General features: G+C 41.0%; 1 protein-coding gene across 1 annotated transcript in view; it reads left to right on the top strand.

Annotated features, from left to right (window-relative positions):
* Positions 1-5,224: 5,224 nt before the first annotated feature.
* The window catches only part of jak2b (Janus kinase 2b), a 41,465-nt gene continuing 24,153 nt past the window's right edge, over positions 5,225-22,536 (top strand). The window contains exons 1-4 of the mRNA XM_052122674.1: positions 5,225-5,851; positions 16,362-16,605; positions 18,574-18,697; positions 19,616-19,733. Of these exons, the coding sequence (XP_051978634.1) occupies positions 16,404-16,605; positions 18,574-18,697; positions 19,616-19,733 (444 nt within the window). The 5' untranslated portion in view covers positions 5,225-5,851; positions 16,362-16,403. The remainder of the gene's footprint in view (positions 5,852-16,361; positions 16,606-18,573; positions 18,698-19,615; positions 19,734-22,536) is intronic.

The following is a 22,536-nucleotide window of genomic DNA, read 5'->3' as shown; positions in this document are numbered from 1 at the left end:
TCCCATCGTGGATGTTTTGTTTGTTCCTGTTTTGTTTATCTTATTAATATAATAAAAAACCCTGCATTTAGATCCTTGCCCCTCGTCTGCCTTCCTGCTCATCGTTACAGAACGATAGAACACCTATGGATCTAGCAGCGGTTTTCCTTGAACTGGCCCAGGCAAATCTTCCCCTCCTCGAGTACTCACGGCTCTTCTCCACGGTCGCCATCCACACCGGGTTCGACTGTGACGCCCTGAGGACCATCTACTGGGTCGGGTTACCGTCATCCCGGCGGAGAGAGGCACCGAAACCCGGAGACCACCCGTGGAGGAAGTACGTGAGTCTCGTTCTGAGGAAACTCGCGCCCGAGGAACCACCCCTTGTGATTCCGGCTGTCGAACCTGAGCCCCTACCTACCCGGATCAACGTGCCAGCGCTGCCAACTTTGTCCGCCCGAAGGAGGAAGAGAAGGAAGGTTTCCGCCTCCCAACCCACACCTGCCACGGTCAGCGAGCCAGGGCCCATGCCTGCCACGGTCAGTGAGCCAGGGCCCACGCCTGCCACGGTCAGCGAGCCAGAGCCCACGCCTGCCACGGTCAGCGAGCCAGAGCCCACGCCTGCCACGGTCAGCGAGCCAGCGCCTGTAGCCTCGACCGTCCCAGAGCCAGCGCCTGTAGCCTCGACCGTCCCAGAGCCAGCGCCTGTAGCCTCGACCGTCCCAGAGCCAGCGCCTGTGGCCTCTACCGTCCCAGAGCCAGCGCCTGTGGCCTCTACCGTCCCAGAGCCAGCGCCTGTGGCCTCTACCGTCCCAGAGCCAGCGTCTGTGGCCTCTACCGTCCAAGACCCAACACCTCCCGAGCTTTCCAGAGCTCCGCCTCCCGAGCTTTCCAGAGCTCCGCCTCCCAGGCTTTCCAGAGCTCCGCCTCCCGGGCTTTCCGGGGCTCCGCCTCCCGAGCCTCCCAGGGCTCCGCCTCTCAAGTCCCTCAAGCCTTCCAGGGCTTCGCCCCTCGAGTCTCTCGAGCCTTCCAGTGCTCTGCCACTCAAGCCTCTCGAGCCTTCTAGGGCTCCACCCCTCAAGTCTCTCGAGCCTCCCAGGGCTCCACCCCTCAAGTCTCTCGAGCCTCCCAGGGCTCCGCCTCTCAACCCTCTCAAGCCTTCCAGGGCTCCGCCTTTCAAGTCTCCCGAGCCACCCAGGGCTCCTCCTCCCAAGCCTCCTAGGGCTCCGCCTCCCAGGGCTCCATCTCCCAAATCTCTCGAGCCTTCCAGGGCTCCTCCTCCCGAGCCTCCCAGGGCTCCGCCTCCCAAGTCTCTCGAGCCTTCCAGTGCTCCGTCTCTCAAGCCTCTCGAGCCCTCCAGGGCTCCGCCTCCAGAGCCTCTCGAGCCTTCCATGGCCCTTCTCCCCGAGCCTCCTACGGCTCTTCACCCAGAAGTTCCAGAGCCTCCTACGGCTCCACCTCCCGAGCCTCCTATGGTGCCACCTCCCTCGGCTCCACCGCCAGAGCCTTCCAGGCCTTCGCCTCTAGAGCCTCCTACGGTGGCACCTTCCTCGGCTCTGTCTCCTGAGCCTCCCTCGGCTCCGTCTCCCGAGCCTCCCTCGGCTCCGTCTCCCGAGCCTCCCTCGGCTCCGCCTCCCGAGCCTCCTACAGCTCCACCTCCCGAGCCTTCCAGGTCTCCGCCCCTAAAGCCTCCTACGGCGCCCCCTTCCTCGGCTCTGCCTCCTGAGCCTTCCTCGGCTCCACCTCCTGAGCCTTCCTCAGCTCCGTCTCCTGAGCCTTCCTCAGCTCCGTCTCCTGAGCCTCCCCCAGCTCCGCCTCCTGAACTTCCAGAGCCTCTCGCAGCTCCACCTCCTGAGGCCCCAGAGCCTCCCTCAGCTCCGCCTACTGAGCCTCCAGAGCCTCCCTCAGCTTCGTCTCCAGAGCCCCTCTCAGCTTCGCCCCGAGACCTGTCCCTGTCCTGAGGCCGCCTCCCAGGCCTCCTGGACCTGTCCCTGTCCGTTGGCCACCTCCCAGGCCCCCTAGACCTGTCCCTGTCTTGTGGCCTCCTCCCAGGCCTCCTCGAACTGTCCCTGTCCTGTGGCCACCTCCCAGGCCCCCTGAACCGGCCCTTGCCAAGTGGCCAGCTCCCGGGCCATCTAAACCGGCCTCTGTCCGGTGGTCACTTCCCAGGCCCCCTGAACCGGCCCCTGCTCTACGGCCACCTCCCAGGCCACCTGACCCGGTTCCCTTCGCACACCCCTTGGACTGCCTGTCTGCCCCCGTGCCTCCTTTGACTGCCTGTCTGCCCCCATGCCTCCTTGGACTGCCTGTCTGCCCCCCGTGCCTCCTTGGACTGCCTGTCTGCTCTCTGTGCCCCCTTGGATTGCCTGTCTTGCGTCCCTTTGGTCTGTCTATTTGCCCCTTGTACTCCCATGGTCTGCCTAATTGTCCCTTGTATCTCCTTGGTCTGTCTCTGTGTCCCTTGTGCCCCCCTTCATCTGTCTGTTTTCCCCCCGGGTCTACCCCCTCACTCCTTGGTCATTTTTTCTTGTTGTTGTCTTTGTGGGTCTTTTCCCCTCTAGGACCGTCTGGAATCCGGTCCTTTTGAGGGGGGCCTATGTTATGATCCCTGTTGTCCGTCCCGTGTTTTCTGTTCACCCGTCTCTGTTCACATTCCATGTCACGTTTTCCTTGTTGTCCGCCCCGTGTTTCACTGTCTTCGTGTTAAAACTACATTTCCCATGATCCCCAGCACTCATCACTGCCAGCCTTGTGTCATTGTGCTCACCTGATTGTAGTTTGTCATCATCATGTATCCAGTGTATATATACCCTGTTTGTTCTCCATTCCCTTGTCTATCGTTGATGTTTATGGATGCTTGTTTCCGTGCTCCCCGTTGTGCCTATCCTACTCGTGAACCCTTTTTATGTCTTTCGTGTTTTGTTCCATTTAATGTCTTCCATGTTTTTGTTTCTATTTTTCCCATCGTGGATGTTTTGTTTGTTCCTGTTTTGTTTATCTTATTAATATAATAAAAACCCCTGCATTTAGATCCTTGCCCCTCGTCTGCCTTCCTGCTCATCGTTACAGATAGATGTGGTGAGAAACAGATCAATATTGAAGTCCTTTTTACTATAAATCTCCACTTTCACATTATTATTTTGTCATTTGGTTATTTTTTTATTGCATATTGCCATCTACTGGCTGGAGCTAATCAAAGGTGGACATTTATAGTAAAAAAAAAAAAAAAGGACTTTATTGATCTGTTTCTCACCCACACCTATCATATCAATTCTGAAGAAAAGGATCTAAACACTGGAGTCGTATGGATTACTTTTATACTGTCTTTATGTGCTTTTTGGAGCTTCAAACTTCTGGCCACCATTCACTTGAATTGTATGGACCTACAGAGCTGAGATATTCTTCTAAAAATATTAATTTGTGTTCTGCAGAAGAAAGAAATTCATACACATCTGGGATGGCATGAGGGTGAGTAAATGATGAGATCATTTTCATTTTTGGTTGAACTATTGCTTTAAGCCGAGATACAAGAAATAATTTTAACATCAAAGAAATTGCACATATCAGCTTTAACAAATATTAAATACAGTGTTTTTCCCTTATAGCATAATCCTTAATATTTAAGACTGTTTTTACAATTTTGATAAGACTAAATGCAAAGTTTACTTCCTTGTGAGCTCAAAAATGCAAGTGAAAATCTACGGTTGATGTATTAATCACATTGTTTAGTGTTTGGTCAAGGGGATATGCTTGATATGATACAGCCTTTTCAAGCTCAATATAGATTGAATAAGCAATGGAGCATGTGTATAGCAAACACACTTTGCTTTCAGCTAAACCAGTGTGAGAGGTCAAACACGAGTCTGACATCAAGGACAAGTTCACCATCGTTACTTTCGTAAAATTATTAAACAAAGTCAAAAACCATGCTTGTCTAAATGACCAAATAAAAAAGCAAATATAATCTAAGCCTAAGGGATCCGTACTGAGAGTGCTTAGAGTTAATAATTGATTGTAATCTGATGGAGGTGATACAGCAAAGGGTCAGTGAATCCGCAATCCACTGTTACACACTGGCTGCTTTTCAAAAAGCTAATGAATTGCATGCCTTGACAGCATTTTGGGGCGTTAGGTGTGTACAGCATATTTTGGGGGAATTATAGCTCAGCCTATGATACCCAAGAATGCTGTCCAAGTTTTGAAATACTGCCCATTGAGAAACAATCTTACATGTGGATGTTGCTATTAAACAATTTGGGGAAAAAACATAATTCTGCAATCAGGCACCAAAAAAAAAAAAAAAAAAAAGAACCAGTTAATTTTTTAATTAAAAAAAAGAGGCTTCTCTCTTTTTAATAGAGCATAAGCATGCACTTTGATTCTGAAGGACACCGCTAGTCTAAAAACCAATGTAAAAAAAAAAAACTAACAAAGAAAACGTTTGGCCCGCAAAAGGTGACGTTTAGTCCAAATGCACCCACGCTGTATGTGCATGCATGCCGGAGAGAGAGATTTAGGCTATTAATTGATTTTAGGTGGCCAAATGAATATTTAAAATATTTTGGGGTAAATATTTAATATTAAGAATGCATTTACTGAAAAGTCTTTACATAGGCTACTGTATACTTTTATGTTCTGATTTCTATCCTGAAAATTCAATTGAATAGCTTATTTTTGCTTATTTTGGGTAAGCCAAATTCCTAATTTGAGCTTGTTTTTCCAAAAACAGTGCCTTGATTCTCTTTTGAGATCTGGAAACACTCCACCTGGCATATCACCCACCTTTAGCACAGAGTACTGTTTTTTTCTTTTTTTTAAAGAATGTTATTAACTGTTCTTTTATTATGCTCTAAATTGTTACCATTTGGAAATAATAATGTTTCTGCTCAGAATGAACCGAAATGAAAAACATTTAGTTTTTAATTGCTTTGCAAATAGCTCTTAACATGCCATTAAACAATTGATGATCATTTACATCGTGTTAGGTGAAAGTGTGCAACCTCAAATTAAGCAGGGGAAGGTGTCCTGCATAACCCTTATAATTCTATTCTGCACGTCACACTTTTTACTCCAGTGAATATTTCTCAAGGAAGATTTGTTTTTTTAAAGTCAATTTCTTATTCACATTGCATTAAGTATTTACATAAAGACATGTTTACAATGACGACACATTTTCACAAGCAGCCTGTGATGCCCAAAAAGCTGTCTAGAAAGGAAGCTCGCTAGGTTTTGACACCCAGCCCACTGAAGCCTGTTAGTGTCGTGTCAACTACAGCAACGACAGGGAGCCACCTGCATATGCAGACAGCACAAGAACATCGCGACGGCTCATCTTCAGTTACGTCGTATTCAAATGATAGACATAGACGGGCGTATATCTTGTCAAGTTAAACTCAGCGGCCGTTTGTTAAATCATGATCTGTTGATGTTCTGACTGTATCAGGCACTCGTCGGTTGTGTTAGCATGTACGCTAGCTGCTTCTCCACTTGACTTAAGATCTTAAGACATGTCGCGTCCGTAACATATACATACAAGTGTCTTTCTTTAACAGATAGGCCGTCGTCATCGTCGTCGTGTTGTGCGATGGTCCTATGGTCGTGTTTTGTAAATAAGAGCAGCAGCAACCCGTGCTAACGCGCAGCTAGCCGTCTAAATTTGACCCTAAACATTTTCGCGAGCTGCGTTACAAGTCAGCGAACGGGATGGACACACGATCGACCCTCACGTAAATGAGAACGAGCGAAAAATATCTGGAACATAAGCAGCAGAATGGATTAAATTACTGTTACCCTTGAATATTTAAAGTTTAAAGTGCTCTGCTCCTCACGCGAGTTAGCTAGCCGTGCACGCTAGCTCAGCAACCCCTAACAAGTAAGTATTTCTCTTCACACTAGTCATTTTTCTTAGATGTGCCTCTTTCTTTAAAGTAAGGCCTTTTACTTGTATATTGCACTATGTAAGGCCATACCTTGCTCAATGTTGCAGATTCAATGCATGCTTTGCTTTGCTTTGCTTTAAAATGCTGCCGCCCCCCAAAGTAACAGGATAGACAGTTTGGCACACTGGCAAACCTTGGCACACCTTTATCGTATGTAATGAACTGAGTACATGAGTGTAACCTGAAGACAATATCAAGTACGCTCATTTTACTACAATTCATACATATATTTGTGAGGTTCTCTTTAAAAGGAACTCTTAGAAACTTTTGACAGCTCAAATCTGCTTACGCAGCTTCCACCATATATTATAAAGGTTACCACACTGCAAAGTTGTGGTTAGGCTGCAGAAAGGTTCGCATCCGCGTTTGAAAAAGTGATGTTTTATATATATATAAAAAAAAACAACAATCTCCTCCGCAGGAAGTCATGCGCACCCACTTCTGTTTTCTGACGCACGATAATCACTCAATTTCAGGCCTTGTTCTTTCATAGCGTTTTGGTGGTACTGCTTTTCTATATAACTTAATATAAAAACGGGCATTTGATTGAATGCCCTTATTTAGCTTGTTTAAGATATGATTGAATACTCGAAGAAATACAAAATAAAAATGGTTTAGCTCTTCCTTCACTCACATTATGTCCTCAGAAGCTATAAATGATTTAGCAATACAAATGTACAAAGAGGCCTATTTATTATGCCAATAAAGAACTGAAACCGAAAACTTGATTTAAAAAAGTTATTGAACTGTGTGCTGTTTCATGTGATAAATGTTATCACAATATCAACTTTTAATAGAACATTAAAAGAAATTTAGAAGACAACACTAAATCAAAATGCACCCTATTTACTTCTTAAATGCATATTCCTGATCTTATTGAGAGCAGTTCATCAGGGGGTATTAAATTCCAAAGAATCTAAATGAGTTAATGCTGCGTTCCATTTAAAGTGGGTTGTTCCTACTTGATTTCCTATCTCCGACCATTAAGGCAATCTAAGCTGCGTTCCACTTTAAACGTGTAATATGTAACAATGTTCATGTAATATTTGCCTTTATTTTTTTTGCCAATGTGTGAACGGCTTGTAACGAAACTTAAAAAATGAGCCTTTGAAAAAAAAAAATTAAGCTACAATAATACATTAAATTAATGCTAGAATTCATTAGACCCATTCATTAGTGTGACGTAACTTTGTTATGCAGAAAATATATACAATCTTTTATTATGAAACAATAGTGCATCGATATATCAAACTGACAGTTGTGATGGAATCACATCAATACTGAATTGTGTCAACATATTTATACTGTACAGTCTATTTTATAAACAGATACTGTCATTATCCACCAAATTTATCTAACAGCTATTGATAAAGCTGGCTAGCTAACTTACGTATAGTTATCGTATAAATGCAGTCAATGTATCATGCAAGAAAAGTGACTACTTCAATCTACAGTCTCTCATATTCAGACCTGTATCCACACAGTGTTTTAGCCCTGTTCCAGCACTGGAAAATATATAATATAATAAACAGTCTCAAAGTTTTTTGCAAAACAATCATAACTTTGTAATTTTAATTATGCTACCTCATCTGTCAGCATGATGCCGGTGAATCACGTTGTCTCTTTGTACGTTACATCATTGTTTTGGATGCTTGATCGCTCGTGTCCCTATGGAGTGTGCCTGAGCACGAGCAACAGGTAGCTGGCTGCAGTTAACTTAACGGCCACAGGTGTTATTAATAACAAGGGTTTCTGAACCTTACATACATTGTTATCCCCCCTAAGCATTTCCCCTCAGGGGAATCCCCACTGCCATTTTTGAAGTCTGTTCCACTTCGTTAAGTGAGTGAGGGAAGTTTCTGTTGACAGACCCTCAAACGCCTCAATTCTGACAGAGGGAGCGAGTCTACATGGATGTACGCTTCAGGCAGCTCAATATCCCACAATGCAACTTGATTGAGACGTGACTGCAGATTGCACTTCATAAACTCCAGCCCCACAACACTGGTTACCATTTGAAAAATGAACGGAAATAATACTGTTTCTGCTCAGAATGAACCAAAATGATAAACATTTCTTTTTTTAATTGCTTTGATCATCAATTGTTTAATGGCATGTTAAGTGCTATTCACAATGTATAATGGAAGTGAAGTTAGGTCAATTAAGCAGTTTAGAAAAGTTATATTGAGATTTAACAGCATAATACTTGTAGCTACCTTAAACTGTTTAGCACACAGTTATAGCCTATGTGTTCATTATGGTAACATTTGTATTTGTGTAAATCTTGATGAATCCTTTCTAACAATTCCTTCTAATGAACTTTTTTTTTTAACAAGATTTATATATAAGTCTCTAAAACCAATTTCCGAAAACATTGTTTTCTCAGGTGCAAACTTTACTAAATAATTCCACACACTGACACCAGCCTTCGACATGCTCTAATTGATCAAGGCTTAAGGGTGTTCCAGTTAAACCCATTGCATGTCTTCCACCAGTAGTGGACACTCACGCAATGCAAGCAGTGAAGAACATCCAAGTCCATGAGATGGAGGGAACTTTGCATGGGAAGGGGATACAATTTTAAATGGAACATAGCCCGAATCCGATTGATAAACAATGCTGCAATGCTAGCATTTGTGCTACAGCTGTACGATTATCAAAAGAGAGTAATATATTTACATTTATTTTGGCAGACACTTTTATCCAAAGCGACTTACAAAAGAGGAAAAACATCAGCGAATCTTCTTAGGGAGACAGTGGTACAAAAAGTGCCATATTACAAAGTTTAGCTATCATCAGAATATTATACAAAACAGATTTAAGTGCAACAAGAAATGTAAATTATTTTTTTAAGTGACCGGTTAAGTGCTTTTGGAAAAGATGTGTTTTTAGCCGTTTTTGAAGCTAGAGAGTGAGTTAGCTTCCCGGATTGAGTTGGGAAGGTCATTCCACCACCGTGGTATGATGAAACTGAAAGTCCGGGAAAGTGTTTTGGTGCCTTTTTGTTTTGGTATGACAAGGCGACGTTCCTTAGCCGACCGCAGGCTTCTGGTGGGAACGTAGCTCTGCATAAATGTTTTTAGGTATGCTGGAGCAGACCCAGTGACTGTTTTGTATGCCAGCATCAGGGCCTTAAATTTAATACGTGCATGAACCGGCAGCCAGTGGAGAGAGACAAAAAGTGGTGTAACGTGCTCTCTTAGGTTCATTAAAGACCAGACGTGCTGCTGCATTCTGGATCATTTGCAGAGGTCTAATAGCACATGCAGGAAGGCCTGCAATGAGAGCGTTACAGTAGTCCAGTCTAGTTATGACAAGGAACTGAACGAGCAGTTGTGTGGCATGTACAGAGTGGAAGGGTCTTCCTGATATTGTAGAGTGTAAATCTACATGATCTTGCAGTCTTTGAAATGTGGTCTGTGAAATTTAGATCATCATCAATGGTTACCCCTAGATTTCTGACCGTTTTGTAAGGTGAAACTGTAGTTGGACCCAGCTGCACGGTGATGATGTGTTCAACAGCAGGGTTGGCTGGAAAGACAAGGAGTTCGTTCTTGGCTGGGCTGAGTTGAAGGTGGTGTTCCTTCATCCAAGCTGAGATGTCTGCCAGACAGGCAGCGATTCGAGCGGTCACTGTGGTGTCGTTGGGCTGGAAAGACAAGTAGAGTTGCGTGTCATCAGCGTAGCAGTGGTAAGAGAAACCATGTGACTGGATGATGGGTCCCAGTGATGTTGTGTATCTGGAGAAGAGAAGTGGCCCAAGCACTGATCCCTGAGGTACCCCAGTAAGTAACTGGTGTGGCTTGGATACCTCCCCTCTCCAGGCTACCTCAAAGGAACTTTCTGAGAGATAAGAGTTGAACCAGTCAAGCACAGTTCCAGTGATGCCCAGTTTAGAGAGGGTGGAGAGTAGGATCTGATGGTTGACTGTGTCAAAGGCAGCAGAAAGGTCCAGCAGAATCAGAACGGATGATCTGGATTCAGCTTTCGCCTGTCTCAGTGACAGACAGCAGGGCATTCTCAGTGGAGTGTCCACTTTTGTCAGGCTTCAGTCATGGTCTAATTTACCATGTTTTGTACAACTGTCTGTGCAAACGTTTGTTAAACAAGCTTTAAATTCGTGTAATTTATTAACTTTGACTCATCCATATTATTTAATAAAAGTTAACATTTATGACTAACTTTGTACATCTCCCTTGGTGCCGACATGTTGGTAGGATGTCATGCACCTGCCTCTCTGTGAAATCAGAGTTGAATATTTCCACACAAGTTTCCAATTTAGAAGTCCGACTTCAAGTGGCATTACATTGCACTTTTCCTAGAACTAAGTTGGAAATGCCAGCTTTCCAAGTTGAATCTGGAATGCAACATAAATTAAATTTTCTGCTGATGTCATCAAAGCCATATTCCCAAGTGTTGTTGGGAATATGGGCATGCGTGAGCTCCATTTTCTGGGTGAAATGTCCACGGAGGGGTACATAATGCGAGTTGTTTTCAGCAGTACAGGCAGTAATGCAATGAAGTAAAATGTATGTTGGAGGGAAAATTCAACCTCTGAATCGGGCTCCTCTCAGATTATGCAAACACTTACTTCCTATTTTCAACATGCGATCTGAACCCAGGTTTCCCACGTTGCTGATGCAACGTGCTTCCTGCTGCTTGTCGGTGAGTCTGCATAATATGGCCGATCCTAGGGTACCAGAACTCTCAGAAACAACATGCTGAACTCCCTTGTGATCATGTTGGTGATGAACGCTATCAGGTTCATGATTTGTTGGTTAAAAACAGAAAAACTAGCCTAACTTTTGAAAGTCTAGTGTTCTGATGTTTGTGATACTGAAGAAGCCTTATTGTAAAACTCTAGGGTTAAGCTGTAAAGACAAAAGCTTTCACTTTAGATTGAGTCATTTATATTTCTTGGAGAATATTTCATAATCCTCTGAATGGCCTTTGTGTCCTGTTTTTTTTTTTTTTATGTTGCCATAGCAAACACCAGCAATGGTGACACAGTCAGAATTACTGTAATAGCAGTTCCCCAAGACAGTTCCTCTTCTGGCGCATTTCCTATAGTATTGCAATAAAGCTTTTGGCACATCCCTGTTTTGTCTTTTATAGGAATGTCCCAGGGTTCAATACAAGTTAAGGTCTATCAACTGGATTTGTGGCATAATGTTGATTACAGCAAAAATAATTTTTACTCCTCCCTTGTTATTAAAAAAAATTAGTTGTGTAATTAGTATGTTTACACTGAAAATACAACGAGAAAAAGAATACTACAAGTTACTGGACGATGTAAGTCTTCAACCAAAATAATGGAGTGTGACATTTTGTCACTTTATGCACTCAGCATTCGCAGCTTGCTCTGTGTAGCAGAAGTAGTGGGGTTACCTGGCCATGATGATTTATTGTGAATATTGCTTTACCATCATCCCACGCCAAGTGAATCTGTAGGTTATTTGGGATATAATTGTTAGACTGAAGTTGGCTAAAGCTAGCGGCAACGAATCGCATGCATTTGAAACATCCCCTCCATTAACTGAAATACGATGAATGCTTGCTTGTAGTAAAAAAGTGTATAGTGCCTCATTTGGGACACAGGTCTTGTTTATGTCAAGTTAAATCCAATATTTAAATGTAGTCGTAATGGTGATAATGCTGATAAACCCTGTAATGCTGTTTACGTTACTTCCCTGTTTACATGGAGCTAATTGGGTATTTTACCAGAATTGTGTCTTAAAGGAATAGTTTACCCCAAAATTTTTATAGTTATTTACTCATGCTAATGTTGCTTCAAACATGTTTGACTTTATGCTCATGAACACAAAAGGTGAATTTTTAAAGAGCCTTAACATGGGGGGCCTGGGTAGCTCAGCGTGTATTGATGCTGACTACCATCCCAGGAGTCACAAGTTCGAATCTAGGGTGTGCTGAGTGACTCTAGCCAGGTCTCTTTAGCAAGCAAATTGTCCCGGTTGCTTGGAAGGGTAGAGTCACATGGGGTAACCTCCTCATGGTCGCAATTAGTGGTTCTTGCTCTCAATGGGGTGCATTGAAATTTGTGAGTCTTATCGCGGAGTGTAGCATGAGCCTCCACATGCTGAGTTTCCACGATTTCATGCATCACGAGCATGTGATAAAATGCGTGGATTGATGGTCTCAGAGCAGAGGCATCTGAGACTTGTCCTGCACCACCCTGATTGAGTTGAGTAACCGCGCCACCACGAGGACCTACTAAGTAGTGAGAATTGGGCATTCCAATTGGGCATAAATAAAAATATATAATTAAAATAAAAACAGTAAAACCACAGTAGAAGTAATTGATGCGATTGATGAAGAGAGCCATTATTCATCATCAAATCATTAATAATTCTATATTGTTCACTTTGCAATTCTATAATGTTAAATATTTTGTGTTTGTTGTGTGGTGCATTATTTGGCACTTTGATTCTCAACCTGTAATTCAAACCATCTATGTCCAATTCTTGAGCATTCTGCTTTTATCCTTCACTTTTATTTTGACTTCCATTTTCTGGTTAGAGCTTTTTCATAACATCTAAAAAGCCTTAGAGGGGAAAAGGATTTTTGTTGTTTTGTGTCTCCCGCAAACAGGAGAGTGGCTCTCATTCACTAATAATGAAGTACAAAATCTTGCGCGTAGTGCACAGAAATCAGAGCTGAAAAGTTCTGAGGAAGGCCTAGTGCCGAAATGTTTGTCTTCTTTTCCTGAAGTAGATTTTAATTATAAAGTTGGTGTCATCCTTTTGTACCAATATCTTTGACTTAGCCTATTTAGTAAAATGGATCTATGCACCATTAATCAAAATAATTAGAAGACAATTTAGCGCAATTTAAATGTTTTCCTCCTCCAGAAAAGGTTTTCACAGAAATTTTTATGTTTTCACAACCGGTGGATAAACTTGCTGACCCATTTACCTGCATAGGGCTATATTCTTAAGCCTTACATAAGCCTAGGCTACACATGATTGGCTGCACTTTTTACGCAGAACCTATGAGATCATACTACAGTCCCTGACAAAAGTCTTGTCGCTTATCTATTTTGTAGAAACACCTGCTATTAACCTGACTTTTAATTAATCAATTGGTGTTAGAAATAGCTCATATGAAAAGCTAAAACCCTCCCAAGTGATGATTAATGCACTGAAATAGAGTTTCACTGAAAAAAGATTTATCATTTAAACAAGACAGAAAGGTCAAATTTTGACAAGACAAAAGTTTTGTCGCCTATACAGAAATTGAACAAATTTACTGCAAATACAAAAATATGTCAACAAATTAAGTAGTGGTGCTGTGAGATCCAAATTTAATATCTTGTATGACTTCCATGAGCTTGAAGGACTGCATCCATGTGGTTTGGCAAGGATTCATACAATTTATTGATGAAGTCATCAGGAATAGCAAAGAAAGCAGTCTTGCATGCCTCCCAGAGTTCATCAATATTCTTTGGTTTCATCTTCCATGCTTCCTCTTTCATCCTACCCCACATATGCTCAATGATGTTCATGTCTGGTGACTGGGCTGGCCAATCCTGGAGCATCTTGATCTTCTTCGCCTTGAGGAACTTTGATGTGGAGATGGAAGTATGCGATGGAGCACCATCCTGCTGCAGAATTTGGCCTCTTTTATGGTTGGGAATATAAGAGGTAGCTAAGATTTCTTGGTATTTTAGACTATTGATGTTGCCTTCCACCCTGCAGATCTCTCGCACACCCCCATACTGGATGTAACCCCAGACCATGATTTTTCCGCCACCAAACTTCACTGTTTTCTGGGTGAATCTCGGATCCATGCGGGCTCCAGTAGGTCTCCTGCAATATTTGCGGCGACTGGGGTGTAATTCAACAGAAGATTCATCTGAAAAATCCACCTTCTTCCACTTTTCAGCGTTCATCCTTTTAGCAGGCTGTGGGTCTTGGCAAATGCCACACGGTTTTCAATTGTCTTTTGTTTAGTGCTGGCTTCTGGGCACTGATTCGACCATGGAGGCCATTTCGAGACAGAATCCGACAAACTGTTCTGGTTGACACGGACTTCAGGTGACCAGGTCTCGTGGAGCTCTGCTGCAGTGGAAAATGGGCTGGCCTTGGATTTTCGAGCCAACAAACGGTCCTCTCGAGCAGTTGTCTTGCGGGGTCTGCCTGACCTGGGCTTGTCAAAAATGTCTCCAGTGTCTTCAGATGTTTTTTTTATCCTCTGTACTTGACGCTGAGACACATTGAAGGTGTCTGCCACATCAGCAGTGGATCTGGTCTTCAGCCTCTTGATAATCAAAACTTTAGTCTCAGGGTGAATCTTAGGCATGTTTGCAGAGGTCTAGTTGCAGTTGATGTGAAGGTCTAGTGTACTGGGGTTGTTTTTATACACACCTGAGACCTAATTGATCCATTATTAGTCACAGGTGAAGCTCATATGACTAGGCGACAACACTTATGTCTTTGCAAAAATTGACTCAATGGGCTTTACCAAGCTGTGAATTTTAGAATACTTTTTAACAGTTTCGTTTTGCACTGAAACATTATTACAAAAGCTGTTGGGATTAAAATGAGCCATTTCTTGTAAAAAAAATCTTGATTAGAAATATATTTCAGCGGCACTTCAGGTCAATTTGTACACAAGCGACAAGACTTTTGTCGGGGACTGTATGATTACATGATTACGTACGTAACCTCGGTTCCCTGAGACGAAGGGATTGAGACATTGCGTTTGCTAATGCATATGGAGAGTGTCCTTCCACACGACCTAGTTGAAACCTCTCTACAATAATGCCAATATTCTAATATTTGCTTTGGTGTTTGAGCCATTGAAAAAGTGTTAGTGTCTTGTGCAAGCGCTGTACTTTTTTGCAATCTTTGTATGGGCATACATGATATAATGCTCCACTCCCCATTGGGAAGCGGTTGAACATTAATGCATGTGATTAATGTGAGACACATAAAACAACATATTGAACAATATTTTGAACAACAATATTCTTTTCCCAACAAACAGCAGTGGGTAAGAGGGGAACAGTATTGTGTGTCAGGAGCTGTGTTGTGGGGTTCCCGTTGGCGCAGGGCTTGCTCTGAGGGCTTGCTCGGAGGGCTGCCTTTGTTTGCGTCATGGCTTGCGTGACTTTACCAGCAGCTCGACGGTGATATTTGGCAGCGCTGAGGTAGCTGATGTGGGTTTTTTAGCCGAGCGCTGGACCGAAATGTTAAGAAGCACTGCTCGATTTTGGTAAAAAAATGTCTTCTAGCCTGTTATTGTTGCTGAGTTGTGACGTAGCACTCAGCAATTCTATGTGCAGTTGGGCATAACCGTTTTCTTCCCTGTGATCCACATAAGAGAGGATGTTTGTTACGAACTTGAGGGAAGAATCGGCAAATCTGTGGCATGCGGTCATTTAATGGCATCCGGTCTACAGGAACCATTCATCCAGGTGAGATTGTGTAGGTTCCTCTGGAGGAGACCACTCTATATCGAGCTCGTTGACTGCCTTTGAAATGACGCGAAGCATCTCCTTGTCAGTCGTGTGTACACACTCCTCGTCCTCGCTGGGGTAAGGGGTGGTAGCGTCATCCACTGTCCACTCGCCTGTTGCAGCAAGGGACATGACATCGTCATCATCCCCAACATCAGAACCTCCGAATTAGACGAGGCCACGCGTCACACACATAATGCATCGGCATAGATACGTTATATGGAGATTGAGGGGCTCGGGGGCTGTGTGCCTGCACAAGGACCACCTCAAATTCATCCTGCTCGACCTCACAGCCCTGCCGTGCCTCCTCGTGTGATCCCTCGGGTGTCACAGAAGAGGCGGGTGGGAGGGTTTCTTTTTGCTAGCGTTTGTTCTACAGCTTTACGATAATCAAAAGATAGTTTAATCCACCATTTTTTGAACCTCTATCTCTTTAAATGTTTGCTAAACAAGTTTTATTGTCATATAATGTAGAAATGTTGGCTCATTAATGTGTATTATTTACTAAATGTGAAGGTTTACTATTGACTAAATTTCCCTCTGTGCTGACATGTGTCACACACCTGCATTTCATCTAAATCAGAGCTGAAGATTTCCGCACAAGTTGTAAAGTGGTGTTCCATTGCATTTGTCTCAGTATGAAATTTAAAATTCCGAGTTAAATGGGAGGAAGCATAAATCATAATCATCACAGCAACAAACTTGTTGTGCATGAAAATCCCAGGAGATCAGCAGTTACAGAAATACTCAAACCAGCCCATCTGGCACCAACTATCTTCTGTACGATTATCTAATAAGCCAATTGTGTGGCAGCAGTGCATAAAATCATGCAGATACGGGTCAGGAGCTTCAGTTAATGGTCACATCAAACATCAGAATGGTGAATTGGAAACTGCATTTCCAGTCACCTAGATGAAACCTAACAGAAGTGTTGTTGTTTTTCTTTCCCACTTTGTCACTTCTAGGTGAATGTTGCTGCTTCATCTCTTGTTGCTTGTGTCTCTGTGATGGACATGGAGACAGCTGCCTGTGAGCCATCTCATCAGAATGGTTACGTCCACCGTGAGGAGCTCTGCCTGAAGCAGCCCACCGTTCTCAAAATCCACCTCTACAACAGCAGCCAGAGCGATGCTGACTGCCCAACACTCAGTTACCCACAAGGAGATTACATCACCGAACAGCTCATCGTTGACGCTGCAAAGGAGTGTGGTCAGTCATACACATCATACAGTAATAAAAAAAAAACAGAGAACCTGCAAATGTAGTATAGTTTTAGCAATTAGGTGATATTCTCCATCACATCATTCAGTATTCTTTATATTTATGCTATATGTTACAGTGTGTCCACTGTGCTACTTCTGAATCTGCAGAATAAATGATATTTTACTTTAGTAATGCATTTGCAGTCTGAATTAAATGTGATCAGTTAAAAGGGCCAGGTACTCCAAAACAACACAAAGACAACACATCTTTCTATTGCATTGTCTTCGATTGCTGCTTACATTAAAACAAACATACAGCATAGCCCATTTCACAAATGTGTGATGAACCGGTGAATTTAATGAATCACTAAAAAAGACTCTAACTACTAAAATATTGTTTAAAAATCTGAATCCTCTAACAAATCTTTAACTGAATCCATCAGAGTGGTTACTAATTTAACATCTGAATCACTTACTGAATTGCATGTGTCCATTATTTATTATGATTATTGATTGAGAACACGCAGTGTTGAATTAGTCTTCAGTTTTGTTTTCTTTTTCTTTCAAGCATAAAATGAAACTAAAGAAGCCACAAACAGTGTGATAATTGTGTAAACAATTATTGGGGACACATTGAATGAAAGTGGATTCTAATGTGTGTATCAGGTGCAGTTTTATTGGCTTATATAACATGAGATCCTGCCAGTCCACCTGTATTTACTGTTTAACAATGATAAACATCAGCCCAGGAGCTTGCAGTTGGACCCCAGCAGGGCCATGGTGACACGTGTGATTGTATTTTTAGATGTCACACTTGGACACTTTTATTCTTGTTAGCTGACTTCCTTTGACTGTGTTTCGAATGGGGCTGCTATTAAAACCTATTTAAAGGACTAGTACGATAAATGCATTGGTTAACGGTTTCATTCATGAATTTTTAGACACATTCATTTTTTTATAGTTAATTTGTTTATATATATTATGTGTAATATAAAAAACAAAATGTAATTGCTTTAGACTAAATTCATCCAGACATAACTAGTAAATACCTCTTACCAGGATACATATTGCACACAGTGTGCAAGGAATGGTACAATTACATAACACTTCACCTGATTTATTTATTTTTGGTGAATCATAATTTCAAGTATTAACTGTCAACAAACATATAAAAAATTTATAGTGAATATCATGATAATGTTTTGGGACACAAGACTCAAATATTAATGAACGTAAAAAGTTTTGGCATTATAACATTTTCATATGTATACATATGGCACTATATTATATTTTGTGTATATACTACTGTATATGGTATTAATAATAATAGTGTGTGTATATATATATATATATATATATATATATATATATATATTATACACATTATACACATTATACACACTACCGGTCAAAAGTTATGAAACACTTGCATTTAAAAAGGTTTTGATCTGAAGGCGTATGCTTAAATGTTTGAAATCAGTTTTGTAGGAAAAAAATCTAATTGTGCCACCATATAAATTTATTTCATTTTAAAACTATAATTGTTTCAAAAAAATTAAAAAAAATTTAAATTGATGACTTGGACCAAATAATAAAGAAAAGCAGCCACTAATTGCCCAACATAGAGGGGAACTCCTTCAAAACTGTTTAAAAAAAACATCACAGGGTGATGATACCTGAAGAAGTTGGTTGAGAAAATGAAGTTTTTCAAAACTTTTGACCGGTAGTGTATATATGTGTGTAATTTATATATATATATATATTTATTTTTTTGGTGTCTGTAAATTATATACTGTATAGCTGTATCTATTATCATTATTATTATGCTATTATAGACGGCTATCATTATACTATGATATATTCCTATATCACAGAAACATAATTATTACATTTTGAATGTATTGACCTTAAGGCTGCTTTCTGGTTGGCTCTCTGTCTCACTATCTGCTCTTTATGTTCATGTGTTCTCTCACAGGAGTGTCGCCAGTCTACTGCAGCCTGTTTGGACTGTACAGAAAAGATGAAGGGGTCTGGCTGTCACCCAATCATGTTCTTCATTTAGATGAAACAGCCAATGAGAATTTGTGGTTTAGAATTAGGTAATATTTTAATACAATAAGCATCTTTCACTGAAGTTTTATATAGTTCTGTTCACACAGCGTGGGTTTGCCAATAATGCGGTTTAGAATCTTGAAAATTAACAGGTGTCTCTTCGGTTCTAGAATGCCGTTGTCACTCTCATAAATAACCCAACTGTGTGTGAGCGTAACCTTTATATCCTTAAAGGAATGTTCCGTGTTCAGATTAAGCTCAATCAACGGCATTTGTGGCCTAATGTTGATTACCACAAAAATGTATTACCACTCTTCCCTCCTTTTCTTTAAAAAAAAAGCAACAATCAACGTTAAAGTGAGGCACTTAAAAAGGAAATTAATGGGGGGCAACTTTTAACATTATAATACTCACTTTTTTAAAATGACTGCCACAATACATAAACAATTTGCATGTAAACATGGTTTTAGTGTGATAAAATCACTTACTAACATATTATGTTTAAAGTAATTTTAACTACTTTTTTGCCATGACGATGTAATGTCAACAAACCCTAAAACGGCAGTAAAAATGACAGTTTAAACAAGTTTACAGCTCAAAATAATACACAAGTTTGAACAATAATGAATTGCTTTTATAAAATTATAAGCATCACATTTCTGCCTTTAAACCCTCCAAATTTTAGCCACGTTCGCTTTCATTTTCCCCATTCACTTCCATTCTAAGTGCCTCAGTGTAACTCGATTTGTTTTCTTTTTTTTTTTTAAAGAAATGGAGGGACGAGTCTAAATAATTTTTTGTGGTATTCAACATTATGCCACAAATGCTGTCAATTAAGCTTAACTTGTTTTGAACCCGGAATACTCCCGTAAGTGCCCCATATTTTGTAATATTGTCTTCAGTCTACATTTTTGTGATGGTTGCAGTCAACTTGTGATAGTTTCTGTCAATCTCCACCTCCTCAGGTACTACTTTCCAGGCTGGTACAGTTGTGGGACATCTCGGGCGTATCGCTATGGAGTAACTAAGGGATTTGAGAGTCCAATACTGGATGACTATGTCATGGCTTACCTCTTTGCACAGGTGACACTTCCCGATATTTAGCCATTAGAAATTGCCCACAGTTATTAATTATGTGATTTTGTGCTTTAACTGGATGTATAGTATCTGAAGAATCACCATAGCAACAATGTCTGTGCTTCACTTGGCCTGAACATTTTCTTACTTAATTGGCCATATCCAAATATTGTTTAATTGCTTTTTGGCCTAGATGATCTTCATATGATAGGATCTTTTTCATAAATGTATTTATGTAAATTGCTTAGTTGTGTGGAGTGCGGAAAAATCTGCAGATGTAAAAATTATCACCGCAGTTGTTACGGAAGTGCTGTCAGTGCGTTTGCACATCTTGGGCAACAAAAGAAAAATCGATGATGAAAACCGACCGTTCAATGAAAATGTGCTTAAAAGTTTTATTCACTATTCTTGAAGTGTCAGACGAGAAAAATTATAATGTGAAACTGAACCTGCAAATATCCTGATTATGTTGGTTGTTCAGCCAGATCTTATGAAGGAATTAATGGCCTGACCTTAAACGGCAGGCTTACGGAGGTTTCAGATTAAGCTGAGATTTGTTTGGACTGAGGTGAACTCTCTCTGACTCCATTGGATTAAATGGGTTTATGTCCTGGAAAAGAGCAAGTCTGACACAGTCAGGAGTCATTTTAAACACCTTGTTGAGACAGCAGTTTTGACTGTCAAGTGTATACAAGATGACACCGCAGAATCTGTGGCTGCTGACTTTGTGTTTTCATCTTGTTCCACGTTTCACACTATTCATAATTTTTCAGACTTTTTTGGTGGTTTCGGGTTCACAAGTCCCTGATTACTTTTCATAGGGTAAGGGTAAACATTGTATGGAATGATATTCCGGACATTATTCAAAAGGAATTGCAAATTGTATTTGCAATTGCGTTTTCAATTTGTGGACGCATAAAATGTGACATAATCCAAACGCAATTGCAAATCGCGCATTACCGTTTGCATTTTCGTTTAAGCGAACGCACAGTGACTGCCAGATTTCAAATGGAAAAGAAAAGTCCGTTTGCAACTGTGTTTCCCATATCTTACGGGTTTTGGCCCTGTTATATTTAAATAGCAATTTCAATTACCACGTCTGCTTTTTCACTTTCTCAGCGTCGCGTATGTAGCCAGCCAAACTCAAATAGAATACTATTTTATTTTATTTTTTATTTTATTTTATAATTTTTTTTTTATTGCAATATTAACAAACAGAACAAGACGATACATACAAGAAATATAAACAATCTTTCAAAACAAAAGAGAAATTATGGTTCAGAATACATTAAGAAAGGAAATGTGAAAGAAATTTAAATATATTCAACAATAGTCTAAAAAGAAAAGAGAGTAAGAGAAGAAAGAAAAAAAAAAGAAGAGGGCACAAAAGAAAAAAACATTAAGAGAGAATATTAAACATGGCACTAATTCTGGATGTTTTCATTGCTTTCTTGTTAACAGAAGTTGAAATTGTATTTAAATACATCTTCAATTCTTCTTTGAAAAAGCTAAAGTGGGGTTTACTTTTCATATATTTACATTTATGGATATGAAACTTTCCAATATATAAAAGAAGGTTTATACAAAAACATGCATTAATTAGATTCTTGTCTTTAACATAAAATCCAAAAAGAATGTGTCTATATGATAAAGAAAAGTTACATAAAACCTTTTGGACAATCAGAGCATCAATATTGTTCCAGAAAGACCGAGTAAAAAGACATTCCCAAAACAAATGATCAACAGTTTCAGAGGAGGCTTCACAAAATGAGCAGGAAGTATCAATATCATTTCTGAATTTCTTTAAAAATTATTTAACTGGATAAAATCTATGAATAATTATATAGGATATTTCTTTGACTTTATTAGTTAGAATTTCTGAGGAAGTGACCAAACATATGACCATTTAATATCATCAAAAAGGTTATTCCAATAAGAAATGGAGGAAGAAATTGAAGTAACAGGGTCCAAAAATAATGACCTAATTTTATAATTGGATTTATGTATTGAAAAACAAACAGAACCAACCACAGTAGATTCAGGGCTAGGGGGAGAAACAGAAGTCACTGTAGCACTATTATTGTTTCTAAACAGAATACAGATTTCCAAAGAGATGGCCTTGAAAACTATATTACCGTAATTTCCGGACTATTGAGCGCACCTGAATATAAGCCGCACCCACTGATTTTTAAATAAAATATTATTTTGAACATAAATAAGCCGCACCTGTCTATAAGCCGCAGGTGCCTACCGGTACATTGAAACAAATGAACTTTACTCAGGCTTTAACGAAACACGGCTTGTAACAAAAATAAATAGGCTTTAATGAAACACGGTGTGGCAGCGGGGGCGTTGTCAAGCGCCCGTCCGGGAGAGAAAAGCGGTAAGGGCGCTTACACCTGAGCTAAATTATGTCTAACACCTGTGTCTAATTTCAGTAAGCATGGGGAGAGCGGCATAAAAAGGCAGCAGCCACAGAGCTGAGAGAGTGACACACGTCAGTCTAGTGTTGGTGCATAGAAGAATTGAGAAACATTATAAAATTGATTGTAAAACTTGCTGTGGCCATTAAAAGCCTTACCTGGAACGTCAAATGCCCTGCTGAAAACTGTCACACTGGTGCCCGTGTGACAGTTTTCCCAAGAAGGACACGTGAAGCAGGGCACTTGAAATTAGACACCGGTGTTAGACATAATTTAGCGTAGGTGTAAGCCCTTACAGCTTTTCTCTCCCGGACGGCGCTTGACCACGCCCGCTGCCACACACGGCTTGTAATAAAACATTTGCAGTAAACAGTAGCCTACCAAGA

The sequence above is a fragment of the Xyrauchen texanus genome, chromosome 4, assembly GCF_025860055.1.
Source record: "Xyrauchen texanus isolate HMW12.3.18 chromosome 4, RBS_HiC_50CHRs, whole genome shotgun sequence".
NCBI lineage: Eukaryota > Metazoa > Chordata > Actinopteri > Cypriniformes > Catostomidae > Xyrauchen > Xyrauchen texanus.
This window is presented reverse-complemented; position numbering and strand designations above follow the sequence as displayed.